Source organism: Dendrobates tinctorius, unplaced genomic scaffold (assembly GCF_039654945.1).
Source record: "Dendrobates tinctorius isolate UK_male_01 unplaced genomic scaffold, ASM3965494v1 ptg000367l, whole genome shotgun sequence".
In the NCBI taxonomy this organism is placed as follows: domain Eukaryota; kingdom Metazoa; phylum Chordata; class Amphibia; order Anura; family Dendrobatidae; genus Dendrobates; species Dendrobates tinctorius.
The window spans coordinates 2,491,877-2,516,922 of NW_027362033.1; the positions used below are offsets into that span (position 1 = coordinate 2,491,877).

The 25,046-nt window shown below is 51.8% G+C and overlaps 3 protein-coding genes and 3 non-coding genes across 6 annotated transcripts in view; 4 read left to right on the forward strand and 2 right to left on the reverse strand.

Annotated features, from left to right (window-relative positions):
- LOC141075690 (uncharacterized) overlaps positions 1-1,703 on the reverse strand; it is a 74,353-nt gene extending 72,650 nt beyond the window's left edge. The window contains exon 1 of the mRNA XM_073562808.1: positions 1,556-1,703. Within this exon, the coding sequence (XP_073418909.1) occupies positions 1,556-1,664 (109 nt within the window). The 5' untranslated portion in view covers positions 1,665-1,703. The remainder of the gene's footprint in view (positions 1-1,555) is intronic.
- On the forward strand, positions 1,652-10,341 carry NOP56 (NOP56 ribonucleoprotein). The gene is made up of 11 exons (XM_073562811.1): positions 1,652-1,787; positions 3,813-4,017; positions 4,651-4,812; positions 5,454-5,652; positions 5,885-6,072; positions 6,143-6,294; positions 7,818-7,918; positions 8,147-8,295; positions 9,411-9,532; positions 9,775-9,912; positions 9,991-10,341. The coding sequence occupies exons 1-11, from the start codon at positions 1,785-1,787 to the stop codon at positions 10,165-10,167; spliced, it is 1,596 nt and encodes a 531-aa protein (XP_073418912.1). The 5' UTR covers positions 1,652-1,784; the 3' UTR covers positions 10,168-10,341.
- On the forward strand, positions 5,688-5,817 carry LOC141075725 (small nucleolar RNA SNORA51). Its single transcript, XR_012227331.1, has one exon. It is a non-coding gene; the product is annotated as a small nucleolar RNA SNORA51 (small nucleolar RNA).
- LOC141075724 (small nucleolar RNA SNORD56) lies at positions 9,184-9,256 on the forward strand. Its single transcript, XR_012227330.1, has one exon. It is a non-coding gene; the product is annotated as a small nucleolar RNA SNORD56 (small nucleolar RNA).
- On the forward strand, positions 9,639-9,705 carry LOC141075723 (small nucleolar RNA SNORD57). The gene has a single exon (XR_012227329.1). It is a non-coding gene; the product is annotated as a small nucleolar RNA SNORD57 (small nucleolar RNA).
- A 12,343-nt stretch (positions 10,342-22,684) lies between the features above and the next one.
- IDH3B (isocitrate dehydrogenase (NAD(+)) 3 non-catalytic subunit beta) overlaps positions 22,685-25,046 on the reverse strand; it is a 69,450-nt gene continuing 67,088 nt past the window's right edge. Inside the window, exon 11 of the mRNA XM_073562814.1 lies at positions 22,685-24,002. Within this exon, the coding sequence (XP_073418915.1) occupies positions 23,925-24,002 (78 nt within the window). The 3' untranslated portion in view covers positions 22,685-23,924. The remainder of the gene's footprint in view (positions 24,003-25,046) is intronic.

Genomic DNA, 25,046 nt, shown 5'->3' on the forward strand with positions numbered 1-25,046 from the left:
AGTCTGACTTCTATACCAGGAAAGATCTTTGAACAAATTATTAAACAACATGTATGTCAATACCTGGATAAGAATGAAGTGATTAAACAGAGTCAGCATGGGTTTGTAACTAATAAGTCATGTCAGACTAACTTAATTTCCTTCTATGACGGTATCACTGATTGGGTGGATCAAGGAAATGCTGTAGATATAGTATATCTTGACTTCAGCAAAGCATTTGACAAAGTCTCTCATACAATCCTTATTGAAAAAATGATTAAGTATGGAATGGACAAGGCAACTGTTAGGTGGATTCATAACTGGCTTAGTGATCGGACCCAAAGAGTGGTCGTAAATGGCTGCACATCCAGTTGGAAGAATGTCTCAAGTGGGGTACCACAGGGCTCTGTCCTGGGCCCTGTATTGTTCAACATCTTTATCAACGATTTAGATGAAGGAATTGAGGGTAAACTGATTAAATTTGCTGATGACACAAAGCTAGGAGGGATAGCTAATACTAGAGAAGAGAGAGAGAGGATTCAAAAAGATTTAAATAAACTGGAGAAGTGGGCAGCAACTAACAGAATGGTTTTTAACAGGGAGAAATGCAAAGTACTACATCTGGGCAATAAAAATGGAAAAAGCATATATAGAATGGGAGGAATAGGGCTAAGTGACAGCACATGTGAAAAAGACTTGGGTATACTAATAGATCACAGACTGGATATGAGTCAACAGTGTGATGCAGCAGCAAAAAAGGCAAATGCAATTCTAGGATGTATTAACAGAAGCATACAGTCTAGATCACGTGAAGTCATTATTTCCCTCTACTCCTCTTTGGTCAGACCTCATCTGGAATATTGTGTCCAGTTTTGGGCACCACATTTTAAAAAAGACATCAACAAACTGGAGCAAGTTCAGAAAAGAGCGACCAGAATGGTGACCGGTCTGCAAACCCTGTCTTATGAGGAAAGGTTGCAGGATTTGGGAATGTTTAGTTTGCAAAAGAGAAGACTGAGAGGAGACTTAATAGCTGTCTACAAATATCTAAAGGGCTGTCACATTGTAGAAGGATCAACTTTATTCTCATTTGCACAAGGAAAGACTAGAAGCAATGGGATGAAACTGAATGGGAGGAGACACAGATTAGATATTAGAAAAAACTTTTTGACAGTTAGAGTGATCAATGAGTGGAACAGGCTGCCACGAGAAGTGGTGAGTTCTCCTTCAATGGAAGTCTTCAAACAGAGGCTGGACAGACATCTAACTGGGATGATTTAGTGATTCCTGCTTTGAGCAGGGGGATGGACCAGATGGCCCAGGAGGTCCCTTCCAACTCTACGATTCTATGATTCTATATGGGCATGGGACTATGGGATGAAGGATATGTATGATGCGTATATGGGCACTGGACTATGGGATGGAGGATAATTATAATTTGCTATAACTAAACATAGTTACTATGCTCGGGCAGCACCGGGCTCTTCCGCTAGTATATATACATATAGGGGGAGCAGTGAGGTCGGTATAGATATCACGTGTCCTCCACGTGCTCGGTCCGCGGTCCTCCACTAACCATAGAGTCCAGTAGCCTGCCGCCTCTTCCGGCCGCTCTGTCCCGTGACTTCCTGTGGTGGGAGAGCGACGGCATATTCCGGGTTGTGATTGGTTGCTCTTATACTCATTCTATATTATCTCCTCTGTGATTGGCTCCTGTATGGGAGGCGGGGATTCAGAACGTTTGGTCCGGATGTGCTGGTCGCGCGGTTTAGTCTCTTTCTGAGCGGCGGCGCGGTAGGAGCAAGATGGTGAGAGCGGGGCCCGGGAGAGGCGGGAGCGGGGAGTATAATGGAGAGAGCGGGCTGGGACTGCGGCGTCTGGTGTCCGCGTATGGGGAGGCGCCATGTGCCCAGCACCACGTGTCCCGTCACCGTGCGGCATGTGGCGGCTCAGCCCGCGGAGCTAGATACTGCGCCCACTGCCGGCAAGTAGAGGTCTGACCTCGGGGAGCCTGTATACCGGAGCCCCCCATCCTGAGGGCCCGGCCGCTGAGCTCAGTGGTGCTGTATACCGGAGCCCCCCATCCTGAGGGCCCGGCCGCTGAGCTCAGTGGTGCTGTATACCGGAGCCCCCCATCCTGAGGGCCCGGCCGCTGAGCTCAGTGGTGCTGTATACCGCAGCCCCCCATCCTGAGGCCCCGGCCGCTGAGCTCAGTGGTGCTGTATACCGGAGCCCCCCATCCTGAGGGCCCGGCCGCTGAGCTCAGTGGTGCTGTATACCGGAGCCCCCCATCCTGAGGGCCCGGCCGCTGAGCTCAGTGGTGCTGTATACCGGAGCCACCCATCCTGAGGGCCCGGCCGCTGAGCTCAGTGGTGCTGTATACCGGAGCCCCCCATCCTGAGGGCCCGGCCGCTGAGCTCAGTGGTGCTGTATACCGGAGCCCCCCATCCTGAGGCCCCGGCCGCTGAGCTCAGTGGTGCTGTATACCGGAGCCCCCCATCCTGAGGGCCCGGCCGCTGAGCTCAGTGGTGCTGTATACCGAAGCCCCCCATCCTGAGGGCCCGGCCGCTGAGCTCAGTGGTGCTGTATACCGGAGCCCCCCATCCTGAGGGCCCGGCCGCTGAGCTCAGTGGTGCTGTATACCGGAGCCCCCCATCCTGAGGGCCCGGCCGCTGAGCTCAGTGGTGCTGTATACCGGAGCCCCCCATCCTGAGGGCCCGGCCGCTGAGCTCAGTGGTGCTGTATACCGGAGCCCCCCATCCTGAGGCCCCGGCCGCTGAGCTCAGTGGTGCTGTATACCGGAGCCCCCCATCCTGAGGGCCCGGCCGCTGAGCTCAGTGGTGCTGTATACCGAAGCCCCCCATCCTGAGGGCCCGGCCGCTGAGCTCAGTGGTGCTGTATACCGGAGCCCCCCATCCTGAGGGCCCGGCCGCTGAGCTCAGTGGTGCTGTATACCGGAGCCCCCCATCCTGAGGGCCCGGCCGCTGAGCTCAGTGGTGCTGTATACCGGAGCCCCCCATCCTGAGGGCCCGGCCGCTGAGCTCAGTGGTGCTGTATACCGGAGCCCCCCATCCTGAGGGCCCGGCCGCTGAGCTCAGTGGTGCTGTATACCGGAGCCCCCCATCCTGAGGGCCCGGCCGCTGAGCTCAGTGGTGCTGTATACCGGAGCCCCCCATCCTGAGGGCCCGGCCGCTGAGCTCAGTGGTGCTGTATACCGGAGCCCCCCATCCTGAGGGCCCGGCCGCTGAGCTCAGTGGTGCTGTATACCGGAGCCCCCCATCCTGAGGGCCCGGCCGCTGAGCTCAGTGGTGCTGTATACCGGAGCCCCCCATCCTGAGGGCCCGGCCGCTGAGCTCAGTGGTGCTGTATACCGGAGCCCCCCATCCTGAGGCCCCGGCCGCTGAGCTCAGTGGTGCTGTATACCGGAGCCCCCCATCCTGAGGCCCCGGCCGCTGAGCTCAGTGGTGCTGTATACCGGAGCCCCCCATCCTGAGGGCCCGGCCGCTGAGCTCAGTGGTGCTGTATACCGGAGCCCCCCATCCTGAGGGCCCGGCCGCTGAGCTCAGTGGTGCTGTATACCGGAGCCCCCCATCCTGAGCCCTCGGCCGCTGAGCTCAGTGGTGCCGTATGCTGGAGCCCCCGGCCGTTGAGCTCAGTGGTGCTGTATACTGGAGCCCCCCATCCTGAGCCCTCGGCCGCTGAGCTCAGTGGTGCCGTATGCTGGAGCCCCCGGCCGTTGAGCTCAGTGGTGCTTTATACTGGAGGCCCCCCCAATCCTGAGACTCTGGCAGCTCAGCCTCGTGGTGCTGTTTGCTAACGCTTCTCTCCTGCAGGTTCTGCTCCATGTGCTGTTCGAGCATGCCGCGGGCTACGCCCTGTTCGCGGTGCGGGAGGTGGAGGAGATCGGCATGCTGCTGCCGCAGGTGGAGGAGTCAGTTCTGAACGTGGGCAAGTTCAACACCATCGTGAAGCTGGTGGCCTTCTCACCCTTCAGATCCGCCCAGAGCGCGCTGGAGAACATCAACGCCATCTCTGAAGGTAACTGCGGGGGAGGAGCGATGGACGGGCGATGATGTCACTAACAATCTGTCAATCCACTGAGATCAGTGATGTCATCAGAAAGTTACTGAGCTCGTCCTCACCAACCTGTGATGTGGCGGGGGCTGCGCGCCCAGCACTGGTGGCGTCGCCGGACTGTGTGGTGGGGGCTGCGGGTCCGGTACTGGCGGCGTTGCCGGACTGCGTGGCGGGTGTTGTGGGCCCGGCACTGGCGGCGTTGCCGGACTGCGTGGCGGGGGTTGGGGGCCCGGCACTGGCGGCGTTGCCGGACTGCGTGGCGGGGGTTGGGGGCCCGGCACTGGCGGCGTTGCCGGACTGCGTGGCGGGGGTTGGGGGCCCGGCACTGGCGGCATTGCCGGACTGCGTGGCGGGGGCTGGGGGCCCGGCACTGGCGGCGTTGCCGGACTGCGGGGGCTGGGGGCCCGGCACTGGCGGCGTTGCCGGACTGCGTGGCGGGGGCTGGGGGCCCGGCACTGGCGGCGTTGCCGGACTGCGTGGCGGGGGCTGGGGGCCCGGCACTGGCGGCGTCGCCGGACTGCGTGGCGGGGGCTGGGGGCCCGGCACTGGCGGCGTCGCCGGACTGTGTGACAGGTTTCTACTTTGTCCCTCCAGGTCTCCTCCATGAGGATCTCAAACTCTTCCTGGAGACCAACGTGCCGGGGAAGAAGAAGAAGGCGCTGCTGGGTGTGGGGGATGTCAAGATCGGAGCCGCCATCCCAGAGGAGCTGAAGATCACTTGCCAGACCGGCGGCGTGGTGGCCGAGATCATTCGGGGTGAGGCAGGAGCATGGTGACCTCCAGACATGACTGCACATGGGCACCGATGGCATCTTCCATTACTGTAGATTACTGGCTGCCTGCGATTCTTCTGCCTCCTCACCTCTTGTTCCCTTCCGATGCTCCTCTTCCCGTAGTGTGACCCGTTAGAACTGGTTGACGCCCTTAGTGGTTGTCGTCTATTAGGACAACCCTCCCGTGCCATGCAGCGGTGTCGCCACTCTTTTTATCGGGACTCACGTGCAGTTGTGCACCCCATCACCACGGTCTCTGTCGGCGCCTTCGGACATATTAGCAATTAAGAGATGGTGAGCGGAAGATTCTTGATTACTTGTATGTCCAAAGGAGGCTGGTGACGGTGCAGGCCTCCTGCCATGAGGTGGTATGGCCCATTCTTGCTCCTATCTGACCCCCCCCCCCTCCCCCGCTTACCCTGTTAGGAGGTATAAAATTTCATTTCCTGAGCCCCTTCTTTGCAGCCCTTACCTGTGAGATTGTATGACTCATTCTCCTGTTTGACCTCCTGCGACCCCCCTCGTTCCCCATTGAGGTAGTATGACCCATTTTCCTGTTTGACCTCCTGGGACCCCCCTCGTTCCCCATTATGAAGTTGTATGACCCATGGCTTCTCTCTGCAGGAATCCGTCTTCACTTCCACTCCCTGGTGAAGGGTCTGACCGCACAGTCGGCCTCTAAGGCTCAGCTCGGTTTGGGTCACAGTTACTCCAGAGCCAAGGTGAAGTTCAATGTCAACCGGGTGGACAACATGATCATCCAGTCCATCAGTCTCCTGGACCAGCTGGACAAGGATATCAACACCTTCTCCATGAGGGTCAGGTGAGGCCGGGGTGACGCTGGGGATGTACGGGCTGCACCTCCCAATGCTTACCACAGGCGGCGGCTCCTTCCACCGTCTGTATAGAAAGAGGAGGAAGATGAACGTCTCCGTCTGCACCACAAGCCGCAGCGTGCGGGCGCTGTACTGTTATCGGGGATACATCCTCTAGTCACATCCAAAGCTGCAGCTCTGCTGTGTCCGGAGTGTGTGCTGACTCCACTTCCTCCACAGGGAATGGTACGGATATCACTTCCCGGAGCTGATAAAGATTGTGTCCGACAACTACACGTACTGCCGCACCGCCAAGTTCATTGGGAACCGCAAGGAGCTGAGTGAGGAGAAGCTGGAGGCCATGGAGGAGATCGTCATGGACAGCGCCAAGGCTCAGGCCATCCTGGAGGCCTCACGCTCCTCCATGGGTAGGTGCTAGTGGTGGGGGCTGGGTGACGTGGTGTCGGGGCGTTGGTCACTAATGGGTTGTCTTCTCAGGTATGGATATCTCCCCCATCGACCTCATCAACATCGAGAGCTTCTCCAGCCGCGTCATCTCCCTGTCTGAATATCGCAAGAGCCTGCAGGAATATCTGCGATCCAAGATGAACCAGGTGGCCCCCAGCCTGTCCGCCCTCATCGGAGAAGTGGTGAGTGTCGCTGTAAGGGTGAAGACCCCACGGAAGTGATGTCAGTGATCTGTCAATCCACTGAGACTGGTGCTGAAACCCCACACTGCTGATCCGTGTCTCTGCTTACAGCTCACCTATGAAGTGCTCTGCCCCATCCTACCCTCACTCCACTTATCCTTTTTGGCGCTCTAGGCCATCTTTCCCTCACGCTCCACTTCTCTGTGGCGCTCTGCCCCATCCTCCTCACTTCTCCATGGTTCTCTGCCCTATCCTACCCTCACACTCCACTTTTCCTCCATGGCGCTCTGGCCCATCTTCTGCTCACACTCCTCACTTCTCTGTGGCGCTCTGCCCCATCCTACCCTCACTCTCCACTTCTCTGTGGCGCTCTGCCCCATTCTCCTCACTTCTCCATGGTTCTCTGCCCTGTCCTACCCTCACACTCCACTTTTCCTCCATGGCGCTCTGGCCCATCTTCTGCTCACACTCCTCACTTCTCTGTGGCGCTCTGCCCCATCCTACCTTCACACTCCACTTCTCTGTGGCGCTCTGCCCCATCCTACCCTCACTCTCCACTTCTCTGTGGCGCTCTGCCCCATCCTCCTCACTTCTCCATGGTTCTCTGCCCTGTCCTACCCTCACACTCCACTTCTCTGTGGCGCTCTGCCCCATTCTCCTCACTTCTCCATGGTTCTCTGCCCTATCCTACCCTCACACTCCACTTTTCCTCCGTGGCGCTCTGCCCCATCCTACCCTCACTCTCCACTTCTCTGTGGCGCTCTGCCCCATCCTACCCTCACGCTCCACTTCTCTGTGGCGCTCTGCCCCATCCTACCCTCACTCTCCACTTCTCTGTGGCGCTCTGCCCCATCCTACCCTCACTCTCCACTTCTCTGTGGCGCTCTGCCCCATCCTACCCTCACTCTCCACTTCTCTTTGGCGCTCTGCCCCATCCTACCCTCACTCTCCACTTCTCTGTGGCGCTCTGCCCCATCCTACCCTCACTCTCCACTTCTCTGTGGCGCTCTGCCCCATCCTACCCTCACTCTCCACTTCTCTGTGGCGCTCTGCCCCATCCTACCTTCACATTCCACTTCTCTGTGGCGCTCTGCCCCATCCCACCTTCACACTCCACTTCTCTGTGGCGCTCTGCCCCATTCTCACTTCTCCATGGCTCTCTGCCCTATCCTACCCTCACACTCCACTTTTCCTCCGTGGCGCTCTGCCCCATCCTACCCTCACTCTCCACTTCTCTGTGGCGCTCTACCCCATTCTACCTTCACATTCCACTTCTCTGTGGCGCTCTGCCCCATCCTACCCTAACTCTCCACTTCGTGGCACTCTGCACCATCCTACCTTCACATTCCACTTCTCTGTGGCGCTCTGCCCCATCCTACCCTCACTCCTCCATGGCTCTCTGCCCTGTCCTACACTCACACTCCACTTTTCCTCTGTTTCGCTCTGGCCCATCTTCCGCTCACACTCCACTTCTCTGTGGCGCTCTGCCCCGTCCTACCCTCACACTCCTCACTTCTCCACAGGTCGGTGCCCGCTTGATTTCTCATGCAGGAAGTCTGACGAATCTGGCCAAGTACCCGGCGTCCACGGTGCAGATCCTGGGGGCAGAGAAGGCGCTCTTCAGGTACAGCTGCCGGGCGGTTGTGGTGATGGCAGTGACGGGCGTTGGTGTCTGACATGCGTCAGCGTGAGTGATGACCGCCACCCCGTAGTCTGAACAACCACCCCCATCATTTGTTGCTCAGGTCAGCTATGAGGGCTGTGGGTGAATCCTGTAGACTAGAGGGGGATGGACTGAGCATGCTGGGGGTTGTTTTCGTACAATTACCAAATTTCAGTAATCGCCTCTTAGGGCTTTAAAGACGAGGGGCAACACCCCGAAATACGGCCTGATCTTCCACTCCACCTTCATCGGGCGAGCGGCTGCCAAGAACAAGGGGCGAATCTCCCGCTACCTGGCCAACAAGTGCACCATCGCCTCCCGGATAGACTGCTTCTCAGGTGAGGCCCCCCCCCCCCGATATCACAGGATACACTGCTTCTCAGGTGAGGCCCCCCCGGTATCGCAGGATACACTGCTTCTCAGGTGAGGCCCCCCCGGTATCGCAGGATAGACTGCTTCTCAGGTGTGAGGCCCCCCTTGTATCGCAGGATAGACTGCTTCTCAGGTGTGAGGCCCCCCTGGTATCGCAGGATACACTGCTTCTCAGGTGTGAGGCCCCCCTGGTATCGCAGGATAGACTGCTTCTCAGGTGTGAGGCCCCCCTGGTATCGCAGGATAGACTGCTTCTCAGGTGTGAGGCCCCCCTGGTATCGCAGGATAGACTGCTTCTCAGGTGAGGCCCCCCGGTATCTCAGGATAGACTGCTTCTCAGGTGAGGCCCCCCTGGTATCGCAGGATAGACTGCTTCTCAGGTGAGGCCCCCCTGGTATCGCAGGATAGACTGCTTCTCAGGTGAGGCCCCCCTGGTATCGCAGGATAGACTGCTTCTCAGGTGAGGCCCCCCTGGTATCGCAGGATACACTGCTTCTCAGGTGAGGCCCCCCTGGTATCGCAGGATACACTGCTTCTCAGGTGAGGCCCCCCTGGTATCGCAGGATACACTGCTTCTCAGGTGAGGCCCCCCTGGTATCGCAGGATACACTGCTTCTCAGGTGAGGCCCCCCTGGTATCGCAGGATACACTGCTTCTCAGGTGAGGCCCCCCTGGTATCGCAGGATAGACTGCTTCTCAGGTGAGGCCCCCCTGGTATCGCAGGATAGACTGCTTCTCAGGTGAGGCCCCCCTGGTATCGCAGGATAGACTGCTTCTCAGGTGAGGCCCCCCTGGTATCGCAGGATAGACTGCTTCTCAGGTGAGCCCCACACTCTCCGACTGCCTTCCGGGCTTCGCTGTGATGTTCAATATTTTTCGTCAACAGGATATCACTCCGGTGAATGCTGACATCCTTTCTCTGAGCGAAGCCTTGTCCTCCAGTCCATCCAAAGCTGCACCTTGTGTCATGGACGGCCGAGCATAATTAGCGGCTCGGTGCAGCTCTGGGTGGGACTGGAGTAAACCCCTCGGCTGGATAAGCTTTGGTATTTCTTTCCTCACGGTTGTCGTCTTCTTTCAGAAATCCCGACGCCTGTGTTCGGAGATAAGCTGCGGGAGCAGGTGGAGGAGCGGCTGGCCTTCTATGAGACAGGGGAGGCCCCCCGTAAGAATCTGGAGGTGATGAAGGAGGCGCAACAGGAGGTCAGTACATCAGGATTGGGGGAGGAAGGGGGGGGCGTGAGGATGGCGGGAGGCCGACACATCGGGGGTGAGAGGGAGGCCGACACATCGGGGCAGGTCTGATGGTTGGAGGTGATGAGGCTTCTTCTCCTGACTACTGCTGGAGGGAAATACTGATTTAATGAGCCTGATCCGACCAGTGCCAATGGGGGCAGGGATGATTCTGGTTGGCGGGGAGGCTCACCGACCTCCGTCTCTTCCAGGCCTCTGAAGTGGTGTCTGAGATCAAGCGTAAGCTGGATAAGAAAGAACGGAAGAAGAAAAGACGCGAGAAGCGGCGACTCGAGGCTCTGGCCGCTGCTGCCGAGGAGGAAGACGAGGCTGCCGTCCAGGAGAGTGAGGTAAGGCTGGGATCTGTATGCAGTGGGGCACTACAAGTCCCACCGGGCGCTGCCAGGCTCACACGTCATTTCTTCCAGGAGGAAGAGCCAAGCAAGAAGAAAAAGAAGAAACGTAAGTCTGAGGGAGACGTCTCTGAGAACGGGATCGAGGAGGAGCAGACTCCAGCCAAAAAGAAGAAAGTCTCCATCTCCGAGGAGACGCCAACCTCCGAGCACAAGAAAAAGAAAGCCAAAGTACGGGAGGAGGACAGCTGAGGGGAGGAGCCATGGACTGGGCGGAGCTATGGAGTGGGTGGGGCATTGTGCGCCCTGCTCTACATATCAGAGTTCTATTTTTACGTTTCTGTACAGTGTCTGCGGCGGTGACGAGGGTCCGCCATCTGTTCACACCATGAACCACGTCATTAAACTTTGTATATAATCTTCTGACGCGGCGGTCTCCTGTGTCGCTCTCGTTAGTTACAGACTGTCTCGTTAACGGTCAGAGGTGTGATGGTGACACATGGTGGCTACACGCATGGAGCGGCGCTGGCAACCAAAGCCATGGCACCTACATCAAGGGCAGATGGCCAAGCCCTCACCCACCAGTGTCCTGTCCTTAGAGGGGAGATGCTCTCCTAAAGAGATCGGCCCTCCCGAGATGCCTCATGGTCAGTTACTCTGCACCTTCAGGTGCAGCTTGCCTGACAATTTTGATGTGCCAAAGAGGTTTATGCTGAATCCACATGGAATACTCTCACTTGTGGCCTCCGATCTGGAGGGGTCTCCCTTTAACCCCTTTCTGATATCAGACGGAATGTTCTGTCCATGTGACCTATCTGCCCACGGATGGAATGTAGCGTCATCGTGATCTGCAATGCACATGGGGGATGCGCCCCTCTGCCTTTGAATCGGAGACCACACGGGGTCCCGATCGTTGGTGTCGTCCTGACAATCCAGGGCTAGGAAACTTACTGATCGTGCGCAGCGTGTAGTACATGATCGGCGAGTCTCCCTGTGTCAGTGCAGCACTGACCGCTTCCATGGCACGGGGACGCTGCTTCATCTGCAAGCTACAGAAGCCATTGGCCTGCAAAAAGTGAGTGTCCCATAGTGGGACAGTGTAAAAGGAGGAATAAAGTAATAAAAACTTGTAAGAAAAAAAATCAATATACTCTATCATGAAATAAAATCTAAACAAAAGTAGACATTTGGTATCGCTGCGTCCGTAACGACCCGACCTATAAAAACTGTCCCACTAAACCCTTTCAGTGAACACCGTAAAAAAGAGGCAAACAATGCTTTCTCATACTGGCGAACAAAAAGGGCAAAAAGACATATAAATAAACATGGTACCGCTGAAAACGAGCCGCCACACAGCGTCCTCAGCGGAAAAATAAAAGTTATAGCTCGCAGAATAAAGCGATGCAAAAATTATATATTTTCTCTAAAATAGTTTTTATTATATGAAAGCCCCAAAACACAAAAAGATATAAATGAGGTATCGCAGTAATCGTACTGACCCGAAGAATAAAACCGCTTTATCAATTTTACCAATTCCTGGTTTTTGTTCATTCTGCCTCCCAAAAATCGGAATAGAAAGCGATCAAAAAATGTCATGTGTCCGAAAATGGTACCAATAAAAACATCATCTTGTCCCGCAAAAAACAAGACCTCACATGACTCTGTGGGCCAAAATATGGAAAAAAGTCTCAGAATGTGGTGATGCAAAAACTATTTTTTGCCATAAGAAGCGTATGACCGCTGCCAAACATAAAAACCTGATACAAAAACCCGCTATAATGCCTCCTTCACACATCCTGATATTTCCGGTACCAGAGATGTCAATGTCCGTGTGTGTAATACTTGGGGCACACGTGATGTGTGTGCCGCATCAGTACAAGGATGGGCGCCAGGGAAGAAGCGTTACAGTAAGCGCTGTTCCCCGGTGCCGGGTGCTGAACACGACTCATTCTCCCCTGCTCTACCGGCGATCGGAGTGAGTCGGGGAGAATAAGAGATGGCAGGCAGCGGCTGATGGGACTATTACTCTCATCAGCCTACCCCTGCTGCTAATAACAGCAGGAGAGGCTGATGGGGGTAGTCATTAGCCACCGCCTGTGCTTTAAATGAATGAATGAAAAAAACGGCATGGCTTCCCCTGTATTTTCTATAACCAGCCGGGCAATTCTCACAGCTGGGGGCTGCAAACTTCAGCAAGGCTTGTCAAGAATAGAGGGGGTCCCAAGGCTGAGTGCGGATTTGCCAGCGGTTTTCCCCTGCGGTTTGATGCCTGGACAATGGAACAGGTGTCAAACTGCTGCGGCATCCGCAGAAAGAATTGACATGCTGCAGATTTAAAACCGTGGAAAAATCAGCATGTGCACTGCGGTTTTGAAGTCCCATTTATGCCTGCGGAGCCGCAGCAAAATCTGCACCGTGTGCACATACCCTTAAGCTCAAAGCTAAGGGCTGGTAGGAGCCATGAATATTGGCCACACCAGCCTAAAAATAGCAGCCGCTCAGCAATGCCACATTATTAGGCTGGTTTCACACTAGCGGTTTTTAGCGTGGCACATCGTGTGCGTACATGCGCACGCCAGCGTTTAAAATCACATGGCTACAAACTGGTTAAAATGCATGCGCATAAAATAAGCAAACGCATGCAAAACGCTTAATGTGTATTTTGTATGCGTTTGGACTGCGCACGCAGCGCAAATAAGCGCTAGTGTGAAAGTAGCCTTAGATGCACCAAATCTGGCGTTTTGCTCGGCTCGTCACACTTGCCCTGTAGCTGTGACAAGTGGGGTTCATATTTGTGGGGTTGATGTCACCTTTGTATTATCAGGTGACATCAAGCCCACGGCTTAGTAATGGAGAGACGTCTATAAGACACCCCTCCATTACTAATCCAATAGCCACATTGTGTAAAAACAGACACCAAGAATAAAGTCCTTTGAATTGAAAAAATGACACAGACTCCTTTAATAATTACTTGCTTCATCGCCTAATTCCAGCGCAGCCCTCGATCTCCTGTACCATACCTGTCCGTCGTTCTGACTCACGCCATAATCCATGTCTGGGGGATAATTAGTTTTTTATCCTGGACGGTGCTAAGATGCGACCGCCCCAGCTGAGAACGACTGGTGAATGAACAGCTGCTGGGAACGCAGCGTCCGTGACCAGGGGTGACGTCATAGAGGTTACCTTCAGTCACTGGGCTCCGCTTCTGGCTGGGCTGAGCGGCAGTGAGCGCTCATGGTGCTAGCAGGGATCTCACCGGAGCCCGGCTGGGAACGGAGCCCAGTGACTGAAGGTAGCCTCTATGACGTCACCCCCGGTCACTGAGCGCTCACGGTGCTAGTGGAGATCTCATCACAGCTCAGCAGCAGGGGTAGGCTGATGAGAGTAATAGTCCCATCAGCTGCCGCCTGCTGTCTCATCAATTAAATGTAAGAGCCCCGTCACACATTACAGCGATACGACCTGATAAGGATCGTTGCTGCATCGCTATGTGGTCGCTGGTGAGCTGTCAAACAGTCAGATCTTCCCAACGACGCACCGGCGATCCGTAGCGACCTTTGTAACAATGTCACGCCATGTGTTTTGCTTCTGAGTCGCTGACGAGGTCGTTAGTAAAAGGTGTCAAACATACCGATGCATGCTACCCAGGGCATTCCAACACGACCAGCGATCTCTCAGCAGGGGCCTGGTCGCTGCTACCTATCAAACGTAGCGAGATCGCTGCTGAGGTCGTTGCGTCGCAAAACTTGTGACTCAGCTGCGATCTCACTGTGTGTGACGGGGGCTTAACTCATCATTCTCCCTTGTTCGCACCGACTGCCGGCAGAGCAGGGGAGAGTGACGAGAGCCATGTTCAGCACCCGGCGCCGGGGAACAGCGCTTACTGTAACGCTTCTTCCCTGGCGCCAATGCCTGTCACATGGTTGACAGCCATTTGTTACGTGTATGCACGTGCTGACATTAAAAAATGGACATGTCAACATGTTTTGCCCATGGACACACGGTCATGGAAACACTCTGACATGTGCCCAGACCCATTCACTTCAATAGGCAAATAGCGCTCCGTTCCTCCCGAGTCTCTCCACATGGCTGCCCAATGGTATAAAATTCTGTCACACACCCGTGGTGTCAATATGATCACTGCACCCCTAGATGAATTCACTGAGAGGTGTAGTTTGTAAAATGGGGTCACTTATGGGGGGCTCTGCTGTTCTGACACCTCATGGGCTCTCCCAGCAGGTCATGGCACCTGCAAATCATAGCAGTAAAATCTGGCACTCCTTCCCTTCCGAGCTCTGCCATGCGCCCAAACAGTAGTTTACCCCCACATACGGGGTATCAGCGTACTCAGGACAAATTGCACAATAACTTTTGCAGTTCAATTTCTCCTGTTACCCTTGGGGAAAATTTTTTAAAAAAATTGGATGTGAAGTAAATTTTTTGTGAAAAAAAGTTAAATGTTCATTTTTTATTTTTTTTTTAAACATTCCCAAAATTCCTGTGAAGCCCCTGAAGGGTTAATAAACGTCTTGAATGTGGTTTTGAGCACCTTGAGGGGTGCAGTTTTTAGAATGGTGTCACTTTTGGGTATTTTCTGTCATATAGACCCCTCAAAGTGACTTCAAATGTGATGTGGCCCGTAAAAATAAAATGGTGTTGTAGGAATGAGAAATCGCTGGTCAATTTTTAACCCTTATAACTTCCTAACCAAAATTGTGCTGATGTAAAGTAAACATGTGGGAAATGTTACTTATTAAGTTTTTTGTGTGCCGTATCTCTGTGATTTAAGGGTTTGAAAATTCAAAGTTGGAAAATTGCAAAATTTTCCAAATTTTCACCTAATTTCCATTTTTTTTTTACAAATAAAAGTGAGTTATATCAACGAAATTTCATCACTATCACAGAAACCTGAGGCTTTCAGCCACCTGGAAAACCTGGATCCAGAATGGAACAGACTGCAACACTATCATACTGCAATCTGTTTCAAACACAACATCCAGAGCAGGTTTTCTGTACAACCGCCTTGGACACTAGCATGTCCAAGAATAACACTTTCTGACCCATGTGGTGGCGCCCGCAGCTACAGTGAATATGATTACGGGCCACTACGGTTCATTTTGCAGCAACTATATACATTTTACATTGACTGTGACGATCTTACGCCAGCTGTGACTGCGTCCTCCACCACAATGTCAGCAGCTTATTTTTAGGGGCAAAGTGCAATAGGCTGTGATTAACTTTTTGATATTTTTACATCTTTTGCATATGATCATACACTACTCCCACTTTATGTGTGATAGGCACTATACTTGCTCTGATACTATTGTTCCAATTGGCTTCTCATCAGTCATGGCCGCTGGTCTGCTTTCTTTATGGTCTCAGGCTAATTAACCCTTAGACCATCTAATTTATCTATACATGTCCTGTAGCTCACATATGTGTCTTCTATTAATAAAACATCTATGGACGCTTGTTTTCTCCAGTTTTTTCATTTGATTTAGAGTCGTATCTAAGGGCACATCGTGAGGCAAGACCTAGGGATTTAATATTATGTGTTAAAAATGTATTTTTGGAGTCCTTTTTTCATAATTCTCCATTACTAACCTTCGGGCTTGATGGCAACTGTGATCAACCCTAAACTCATACATATCCTCCGGTCGCGGCTTTCAAACAGGAGTATTCCCGCAGTGCATAGAGCTGTACTGTGGGGATTCATAAGTCTGCAGTCACACAGTGACTGCAGAATTATCGATTTGGACCGAACAACCCCTCTAAAGGGGTTTTCCACTCCTAGGACATCTTAAAACTAAATGTTCGGCCCCGATAAAATAATAAAGCCGATACCACCAGTGTTGGCTCCGTTCCTGCTGTGTCGGCACTCGCTCTCCCCGGGGCTGTGATGCGGTGTTGTGACACGTGATGCCGGCACCCAATAAGCGCTGGAGTCTGCGCCTTCATACGTACTGAACATGAAGTCATGAATCAGCTGGAGCCCGGACTTCCCCTTCATGTTCAGTTTGTCAGAAGGCAGAGACAGTGACGCCATCGCTGATTGGGTGCCAAGCATCACGTGTCATTCCACCGCATCACAGCCCCGGGAGCGTGAGTGCCGACACCGCTGGAATGGAGTCGGCATGGGAGGCGAGTATATGCTTTTTTATTTTATCGAGGAAGAACATTTAGTTTAAGAATGGGCTGTCCTATTAGTGGACAACCCCTTTAAGTCCCTGAGTTGGGCAGTTCCAAAGTTTCCCCTGGACACCTCCAGCTCAGGGATATTGGCCTCCGGGAATGTTGCCTCATAATCAACGCCAACAAGCACACAAAATGGAAAACCATCAGCTGCCTCCTGCAACGAGGTTTCTTTAGGAGCAACCTGGCTGTTGTCCAAGCAACCAGGCAACCCTGCTGTACCCCACAAGTCCCAGAGTAAAGCAAAGTCCTGCACTATTATTATAGGGTGTAATAGGTCTTGGACGACTCCAACGTCATGGGCCCGGGTGCCAGTTTGTCTACGACCACCCGGGCCACAGGGTAAATTTATCATCCCCATGGATACACTAGACTCCCACCACCATCCCAGGAACCAACCGAGGAGGACATGTGGTCCTTACCAAGGTTACCAAACTCCCTGAGTCCAATAGACCAGTCACTGACCAGTTCAATGACATGAACATGCCTGCGGCCCCTTGTAAAATGTGAGCAGTGCCGATCTACGTTGCAGTCCATTTGCTCTGTTGTCGTGGAGCAACATGAGGCTATGTGCCCTGGGGAGTTACACGTCCAAGAAATCACTGTATTAGATGGAGACTTTGGCAACTCAGATGCTTCCTGGGCTCTTGGACACCCGCAGATGTGGCTCTAGTTGCCTTCTTTTGGGTGTTAGCCCCCTTTGGGAATTCCAGTATGGAGATGTTATAGAAGTTGTCCACTACTTGGACAACTGCTTATCGTACCCTTTGCCTGGTCCCCATAAAATAATAGTTTACATTCACCTCCCGCACTGGTGCCGTTCCCGCGGTGTCAGCATTCCCGGGGCTCCCATACTGTTGTTGAGACACCAGCGCTCAATCAGGGCTGGCGTCACTGTCACCGCCTTCTGTCGAATTGAGATCAGCTGCTGCCCGGACTTCCTCTTCATGTTGAATTTGTCCGACGGTGGCAACAGGTACGCCGGGCATTGATTGGGCGCAGGCATCACAACAACCGCATGCAAGCCCTGTGACTGCAAATGCCGACACTGCAGGAACGGCACTGTCATGGGAGGTGAGTATAGGCCTTTTTATTTTATCGGCGCCATATTGATCAAGAAGGGTTTGTCCTAGTAGTAGACAACCCTTTAAAGACCCCTTGTTTCCCCCCTTTCCAACAGGTCAATAGCATTCCGGAGAGCTTCCTGGGAAACCCAGGACTGCACCAGCCTCGCAAAGGGAGTGTATGAACCCGTCAATGACGACCCTCTCCACCATCTGCACTGGGGATGATGATTCAGGTTGCAACCACTTTTGAACAAGGTGTAGGATGAACATTTGGAACCAGGGAGGTTTGTTACCTTAATAGGCCCAGTGGTGAACCCATAGCACCCCGACAGTCATAGTCACTCCTAAGGGTGCCAAGATCTGTTTTCAACTTGGCATACTCTTTTGCGTCCTGCAAGGTCAGGTCATAATAGCCCTTCTGTGTGGTTCCCTCATTAGATATGATGGAAGAACCTTTCAAACACCGCGAAGAACGCCTCAACATAATCACCCGGGGTTATCCTTGGAAAGTCTCTCCTTACCATTTTCCTCATGTGTAAATTGTCACCGACTTGGGGGTGAGGTTGTTGCCCTGTCACGGATCGTCTTGGCTTAGGAGTTCCATCTGCTGTCTATGGTGAATCTGCTGCTGCAGATTAGTCTGCATCAGTTGCTTTGCAGGCTCTTCCATGTTGTCTGCTTTCACTCCTGCAGTCGCTTTTACCGAAGACTTGTGGTTTCCTCACGGTCACGGTAGTCGCACGTGCCTCTCGGGATGCGTGCCCGTGCTTATTGGGACTCTTGTCTGCACTTTTAGACCAAATGTAAGGCTTCTACTCGGCAGCAGATGGAGATTGGCACGGAAAGCGGTTTCAGTAAATGTCCAGGCTGGTTTATTAAACTCCATAAACCGCTCAGGATAACAAAACAAAAACAGCCTTTTCCGGTACAAACTGAAAAGTATATGATCCATACAGTAATGCGGGTTTGCCCGCTCAGGTTATTGTGCAGCACTTTAGCAAAGACAAACACCACTGGAGGTCTGCACACACACTGGATGTGATAACTGGTCTCCTTTTTAACTGCTGTACCACAAATCGGGTGGTGATGTGAGCTGCCAGTCCCACTCATCTGACTGCTCAAAAACGCCACCCTGGACACGGCCTATTAACTATCTCAGCACTATATGTGCTGGAGCCTGCAATACCAGGCTTACATCACTGAGACTACCAACCTTGGTGATACATATCTCTCCTCGAGGACTTGTCCGACGGCCATCTTACAGGATCCAAAACTGGGCATATTGTTCTTAAACAGGGAATCTGGAGATACTCATGATAGGGTTTCAGGTGCCTGGGAAATTGCTCCAATTATCTGTTATCTTCTGATCTTACAGAACGGTTACTTTATTTAGCCTAGTTCTTGCCCAGGACTTTGATCCTATAGGGCAGTGGCAGCGAACCTGGGGCACACAGAACCCTCCCGGTGGGCAAGCGCGCCATCTCCATAGGACTAGTGCCGCCACCACTCTTCTCAGCCCCCTCGCCATCTCATTCATCACTAGCACTGTGGCCACTCTCCTCTGCACGCGCACTGTCCCATCAGGTCACATGAGGCAGGAGCCAGCTGCTGCGGCTAAAGCCTGTGCCCGCTGCTAAAGAGAAATGAATATTCACTACACTGGCAGTGAATATTCACTTCTCTTATAGCGAGACAGTTACAGCAGCAGCTGCCGGGCTATCACAGGTGCCCGCTCATTAAGGTAATGAATATTCACCTCTCCATTCCCATAGGCTTGGAGAGAGGTGAATATTCATTACCTGAATTAAGGGGGACACGTGATCGCTCGGCCGCTGATGCTACTGGCACAGGAACAAGATGCTGCGAGGGTGCGCAGGGAAGGTAAGTAGGGATAAGGAGCCACGCAGACAAGGATAGGGATAAGGAGCCATGTATACAAGGATGGGGATAAGGAGCCATGCAGACAAGGATAGGGATAAGGAGCCATGTATACAAGGATGGGGATAAGGAGCCATGCAGACAAGGATAGGGATAAGGAGCCATGTATACAAGGATGGGGATAAGAAGCCATTCATACAAGGATGGGGATAAGGGGCCATTCATACAAGGATGGGAATAAGGAGCCATACAGACAAGGATAGGGATAAGGAGCCATGTATACAAGGATGGGGATAAGGAGCCATGTATACAAGGATGGGGATAAGGAGCCATGCAGACAAGGATGGGGATAAGGAGCCATGTATACAAGGATGGGGATAAGGAGCCATTCATACAAGGATGGGGATAAGGAGCCATTCATACAAGGATGGGAATAAGGAGCCATACAGACAAGGATGGAGATAAGGAGCCATGCATACAAGGATGGGGATAAGGAGCCATTCATACAAGGATGGGGATAAGGAGCCATTCATACAAGGATGGGAATAAGGAGCCATGCAGACAAGGATGGAGATAAGGAGCCATGCATACAAGGATGGGGATAAGGAGCCATGTATACAAGCATGGGGATAAGGAGCCATGCAGACAAGCATGGGGATAAGGAGCCATGTATACAAGCATGGGGATAAGGAGCCATGCAGACAAGGATAAGGAGCCATGTATACAAGCATGGGGATAAGGAGCCATGTACACAAGCATGGGGATAAGGAGCCATGCAGACGATAGGGATAAGGAGCCATGTATACAAGGATGGGGATAAGGAGCCATGCAGACAAGGATGGGGATAAGGAGCCATGTATACAAGGATGGGGATAAGGAGCCATGCAGACAAGGATAGGGATAAGGAGCCATGCAGACAAGGATGGGGATAAGGAGCCATGCATACAAGGATAGGGATAAGGAGCCATGCAGACAAGGATGGGGATAAGGAGCCATGCATACAAGGATAGGGATAAGGAGCCATGCAGACAAGGATAGGGATAAGGAGCCATGCAGACAAGGATGGGGATAAGGAGCCATGCAGACAAGGATGGGGATAAGGAGCCATGCATACAAGGATAGGGATAAGGAGCCATGCAGACAAGGATAGGGATAAGGAGCCATGCAGACAAGGATGGGGATAAAGAGCCATGCAGACAAGGATAGGGATAAGGAGCCATTCATACAAGGATGGGGATAAGGAGCCATGCATACAAGGATAGGGAAAAGGAGCCATGCAGACAAGGATGGGGATAAGGAGCCATGCAGACAAGGATAGGGATAAGGAGCCATGCATACAAGGATGGGGATAAGGAGCCATGCAGACAAGATGGGGATAAGGAGCCATGCAGACAATTATACAGTATGGAGCATCACGTTGGGCCATTATACTGTATGGAGCATCGTGTGGGGCCATTGCACTGTATAGTGGATTGTGTGGGGCCATTATACAGTATCGAGCACTGTGTGGGGCCATTATACAGTATCGAGCACTGTGTGGGGCCATTTTATAGTATAGAGCATCGTATGGGGCCATTACACTGCATGGAGCACTATGCAGGACTATGTGGAGGACATTATACTTTATGGAGATCTATGTGGATCCATTGTACTGTATGGAGTTTATGTGCCTGTTATACTGTATGGAGGGCTGTGTGGAGGTAACAGAATCATACTGTGATGGGGTCACCATTCTTTGTTGGGAGAACTGTGGGAGGGGGCACAGTAGGGTCATTATACTGTGCGTGTGCAGGAGTTCACTGTGGGGGTATCATACTGTGTTTGGAAGCACTTTTGTTTGCATCATACTTTATTATTAGTGATGAGCGAGTATACTCATTGCTCAGGTTTCCCCGAGCATGCTTGGGTGATCTCAGAGTATTTTGGCATGCTGCTGGCCAGCCTGAGTACATGTGGGGATTCCCTAACAAACAGGCATTCCTCACATGTATTCAGGCCGTCCAGCAGTCGCACATCATGCAGCTGCATCGACAGAAACTAAATCTCCGAGCACGCCCAAATACTCGGAGGCCACTCGAGCAATGAGTATACTCGCTCATCACTATTATCTGTTTTATTCAAGGTTTTTTCATCCTTTGTTATTACAGATATAAATTAGGCCATTGAGCGATCTGCTTTTTACTGCTGTTACATAACATATTATATTATTCCACTATATATTTGTTTTATTTAATAAGGAAAAACTTCAATTGTAGACATTTTAACAAATATAAAAGTCGGCCTGCAACTTTCTGCAGCTTTTAACTTTGGTCCTCTGTGTATTTGAGTTTGATATCCCTGCCTTAAAGGGAATCAGTCACCTACTTTTGGAGGCAATTTAAATGAGGTCGGTCCGGTCCGATGGGTGGTGTTTCCGATCTTTACTGCCTCCCCATCTTTGGCCGCCCTCCGCAGTTTTTTCATGAATAGGAGTAGATGTCTGCCATTTTTCGCGCGTGCGCTAAGCATTCTTGGCTCACGCACGTGCAGTATGCTTTGCCCAACTGCGGGCAAAGCCGAAAAGCCTGACTGCGCATGCGCCGATTAACTAAGCCCCGGAAGTATTTTGCTGTGTTCCGGGGCCTAGTTAACCGGCGCATGCGCAGTCAGGCTTTTCGGCTTTGCCCGCAGGTGGGCAACGCATACTGCGCGTGCGCGAGCCAAGAATGCTTAGCCCACGCGTGAAAAATGGCGGACATCTACTCCTATTCATGAAAAAATGCGGACGGCGGCCAAGGATGGGGAGGCGGCAAAGATCGGAAAAACCGCCCATCGGACCAGACTGACCTCATTTAAATTGCCCGCCAAAAGTGGGTGACAGATTTCCTTTAAAGGGTTTGTTCTCATCTTGATAAAGGGTTATAATTACAGAGATTGTAAAAACAAGCAACTTTGCAATTTTACTTTTGAATAAAAATCCTCTCCATTCTCAACAGACCTTCACTACAATTGGTGGCTGGTATCTTAGGCTTGGAGTGCAGCGCTTACAAGATCTTTGCTATAGTTTCTATAGCACGCTAATGTACGAGTTGTCTTTCTAATCTAAAACCTCAGTATTCAGGTTAAATTGCCGTGTTGACACTTTGCGAAAAATAAGTGGGTTTCGGACTGCAGTTTGGGCACTCGGTCACTAAAAGGTTCGCCATCACTGCTATTGGGCTTCTGTACCTTTTCCTGGTGCTATTTGGTATTGCTCCTGTGCGCTATCCTGAGGGATGGACTGCAAAAGGGGAATTTGATTTCCAGATACTCCCTCAGGACAGCCCCCTTATTTCCCCTTCCTTGTTTTATCTTGCAGATGAGTTTCTAGTGGCTGGTATAGACCGCTTGCATTCATCCTTCTGTAGTGATTTGAAAGACACTGGAGGGTGGAGAAGCCTTGTAATCTGTGATCCTGGCCCTGCAAAGATCAAGGAAGACAACCTCCAGTGTGCTGTCTTGAGGGACAGACTGGAAATAGAATTACCTCCCCTTTAAACTTGATAACTATTCAGCCTTGGGGTAGGTGAAGACCAATGAAACCCAATCTCACAACACAGGCAGTGATGGAAGCTCTCTCACATTATTATGTGAATTTACATTTTTCAGGTCACTGCAGGGGTCACACAAGACTTTATTTATAGAGATAATACACATCAGATAAAGCTGCATCACACTTTGCACATAGGAGATTCTTTCTTACATACTAATTTTAGTTTTCATTGCCCATAGCGGTACTTTCAGTGCAACATATGCTGCACAGCCTGTGCCCATAGCGGTGCCTTTGGTACAATATATTTTAGCTGTCCTTTGCTCACAGTAGTGCTCTCAATGCGGTATATTCATGGAGTGTGTGTCCATACTAGTACTATATATTCTGCACAGCCTGTGCCCATAGCGGTGCCTTTGGTGTAATACATTTTAGATGTCCTTTGCTCACCACTGTGCTCTCAATGCGGTATATTCATGGGATGTGTGTCCATTCTGGCAAAATATATTCTGCACAGCCCGTGCCCATAGCGGTGCCTTTGGTATAATATATTTTAGATGTCCTTTGCTCACCATCGTGCTCTCCATGTGGTATATTCTTTGGGTGTGTGCCCATACAGGTACAATATATTCTGCACAGCCTGTACCTATAGTGGTACATTCAGTAAATTATATTTTGGATGCACCTGTCTTAGGCTATGTTCACTTTTTTTAATGCAAATTTTCAGCTGCGTTTTTACAGTACCAGCAAAGTGTATGAGATATTAGAAATCTCATGCATACAGCTTGGATTTTTTGGCCTCAGCATTTTGTGCAAAACCTTGTTTTTTTGCAGAATTCAGCATATCACTTCTTTCAGCGTTTTTCACCCATTGAAAACAATGGGTGATGCAAAAAATGCTGAAAAAACCAAAGGTATCAGTTTTTGCTGCTTTTTTGTGTGCTAAACCTGATGGCGTAGAATCATATATATTTTTTTTCACTTAACTTAATCAGGATTCACAAGAGACAAATGTACAGACAAAAACGCTGCAAAAAACACACAACAAAAATGAAGCAAAACCTGCTCTTTTGACTGCAGAAAAAATAAAACGCAACATGTGAACACAGCCTTAAAGTTGTGCCTTCAATACAGTATATACCTGTGTGGTACCCATAGCGGTACCTTCAGTCCATTACATTACACTAATCCTGCAGCTCTATCTGATGTGCATGAGCAGTGTAGGAGCCAGAAGCTGCACAGCAGTGATGGGGGAAAACTACACAATGGTGACACAGAGCTGGCTGTATACTGGAGGCGTGCACACGTCATACATAACAGAAGCAGGATAGGACTGTGGCAGCAAGGAAGCATCTGTGGTCGCACTACGAGTTGAGGTTGGCGATCACGGCATGTGTGTAGTCCAGGGATGTGGCGTATCCTCCCATATCTGTTGTACGCACCTGCAAGCAATAAAAGGATCTTTACAGATGGGTGAGTTACATGGTAAGATGGCAGCATGCAGTGCCTCACACTGACCACTGGAGGTCAGTAACGTTCCATATAAGTAGCAGGACGACAGCGTTACGATCCTGCCGGAGCCAATGATGGGCAGCTGTCACATGGTATTTACCTTCGTGGGGTTATAGTGCACACCGATATACGCTCCTCGAATGGTGAAGTGCATGTCAGTAATATGTGAGTGGGTCTTTGTGTCGGTGACTACAGGACTTCACCTTGTCTTCATTGCGATAGGTCTGATCTAGGAACGGTGACATCACAGTGAGTGTTGTGGTGAGGAGACTGGTGACATCTTTGTCAGAGGATCTGCAATGCTCCCAGCACTCGGCTGCGTCCACATCAGTTTCATTGAAGCTTGTGAGTCTTTCTGGCCTTGTGCTTACCCGAGCATTGGGCACCTGCGGAGCCTCCTGGTTTATGTGCGGACATCATACCTGGGCAAAATGCAGCCCTTTGGCTGTTTTGGTGCAAGTTGGGGCAGAGGGTCAGATACAGTGGGGACCCGCACCATGTGGTCGCCCGCGCTCGGTCTCTCATGTTCACGGATATCTGGATCCGCAGGGTACAGACACTGGTGAACATAATGATGAAATAGGGAGCGGTCAGCTCGCTCTTCCATGACTGAGGCCGTGGGTCTGAGAGCAAAAGAGGCTAGATGATGTCACGACATCACGACACCGTGCTTCAGTGCACAGAACAAACCAGAGCAGCGGAGGAATGGGGTGAGGAGCTTTGGTGGTTTTAATTGACAGTACTTTGGGGGAGCATAAAATTACGTAAGGGGGCAGTATGGGGACATCATACTGTGTAAGGGGGGAGCTGTGTGGGGACATCATACTGTGTAAGGGGGGAGCTGTGTGGGGACATCATACTGTGTAAGGAGGGGGCTGTGTGGGGACATTATACTGTGTAAGGAGGGGGAACTGTGTGAGGACATCATACTGTGTAAGGAGGGGGAGCTGTGTGGGGACATCATACTGTGTAAG

Excerpts from the sequence above, each read along its gene's own strand:
- NOP56 (XM_073562811.1), top strand. Across the intron at positions 4,813-5,453 it reads GGTGGCCGAGATCATTCGGG|GAATCCGTCTTCACTTCCAC; the intron begins GTGAGGCAGGAG and ends TTCTCTCTGCAG. Across the intron at positions 6,295-7,817 it reads CCGCCCTCATCGGAGAAGTG|GTCGGTGCCCGCTTGATTTC; the intron begins GTGAGTGTCGCT and ends ACTTCTCCACAG.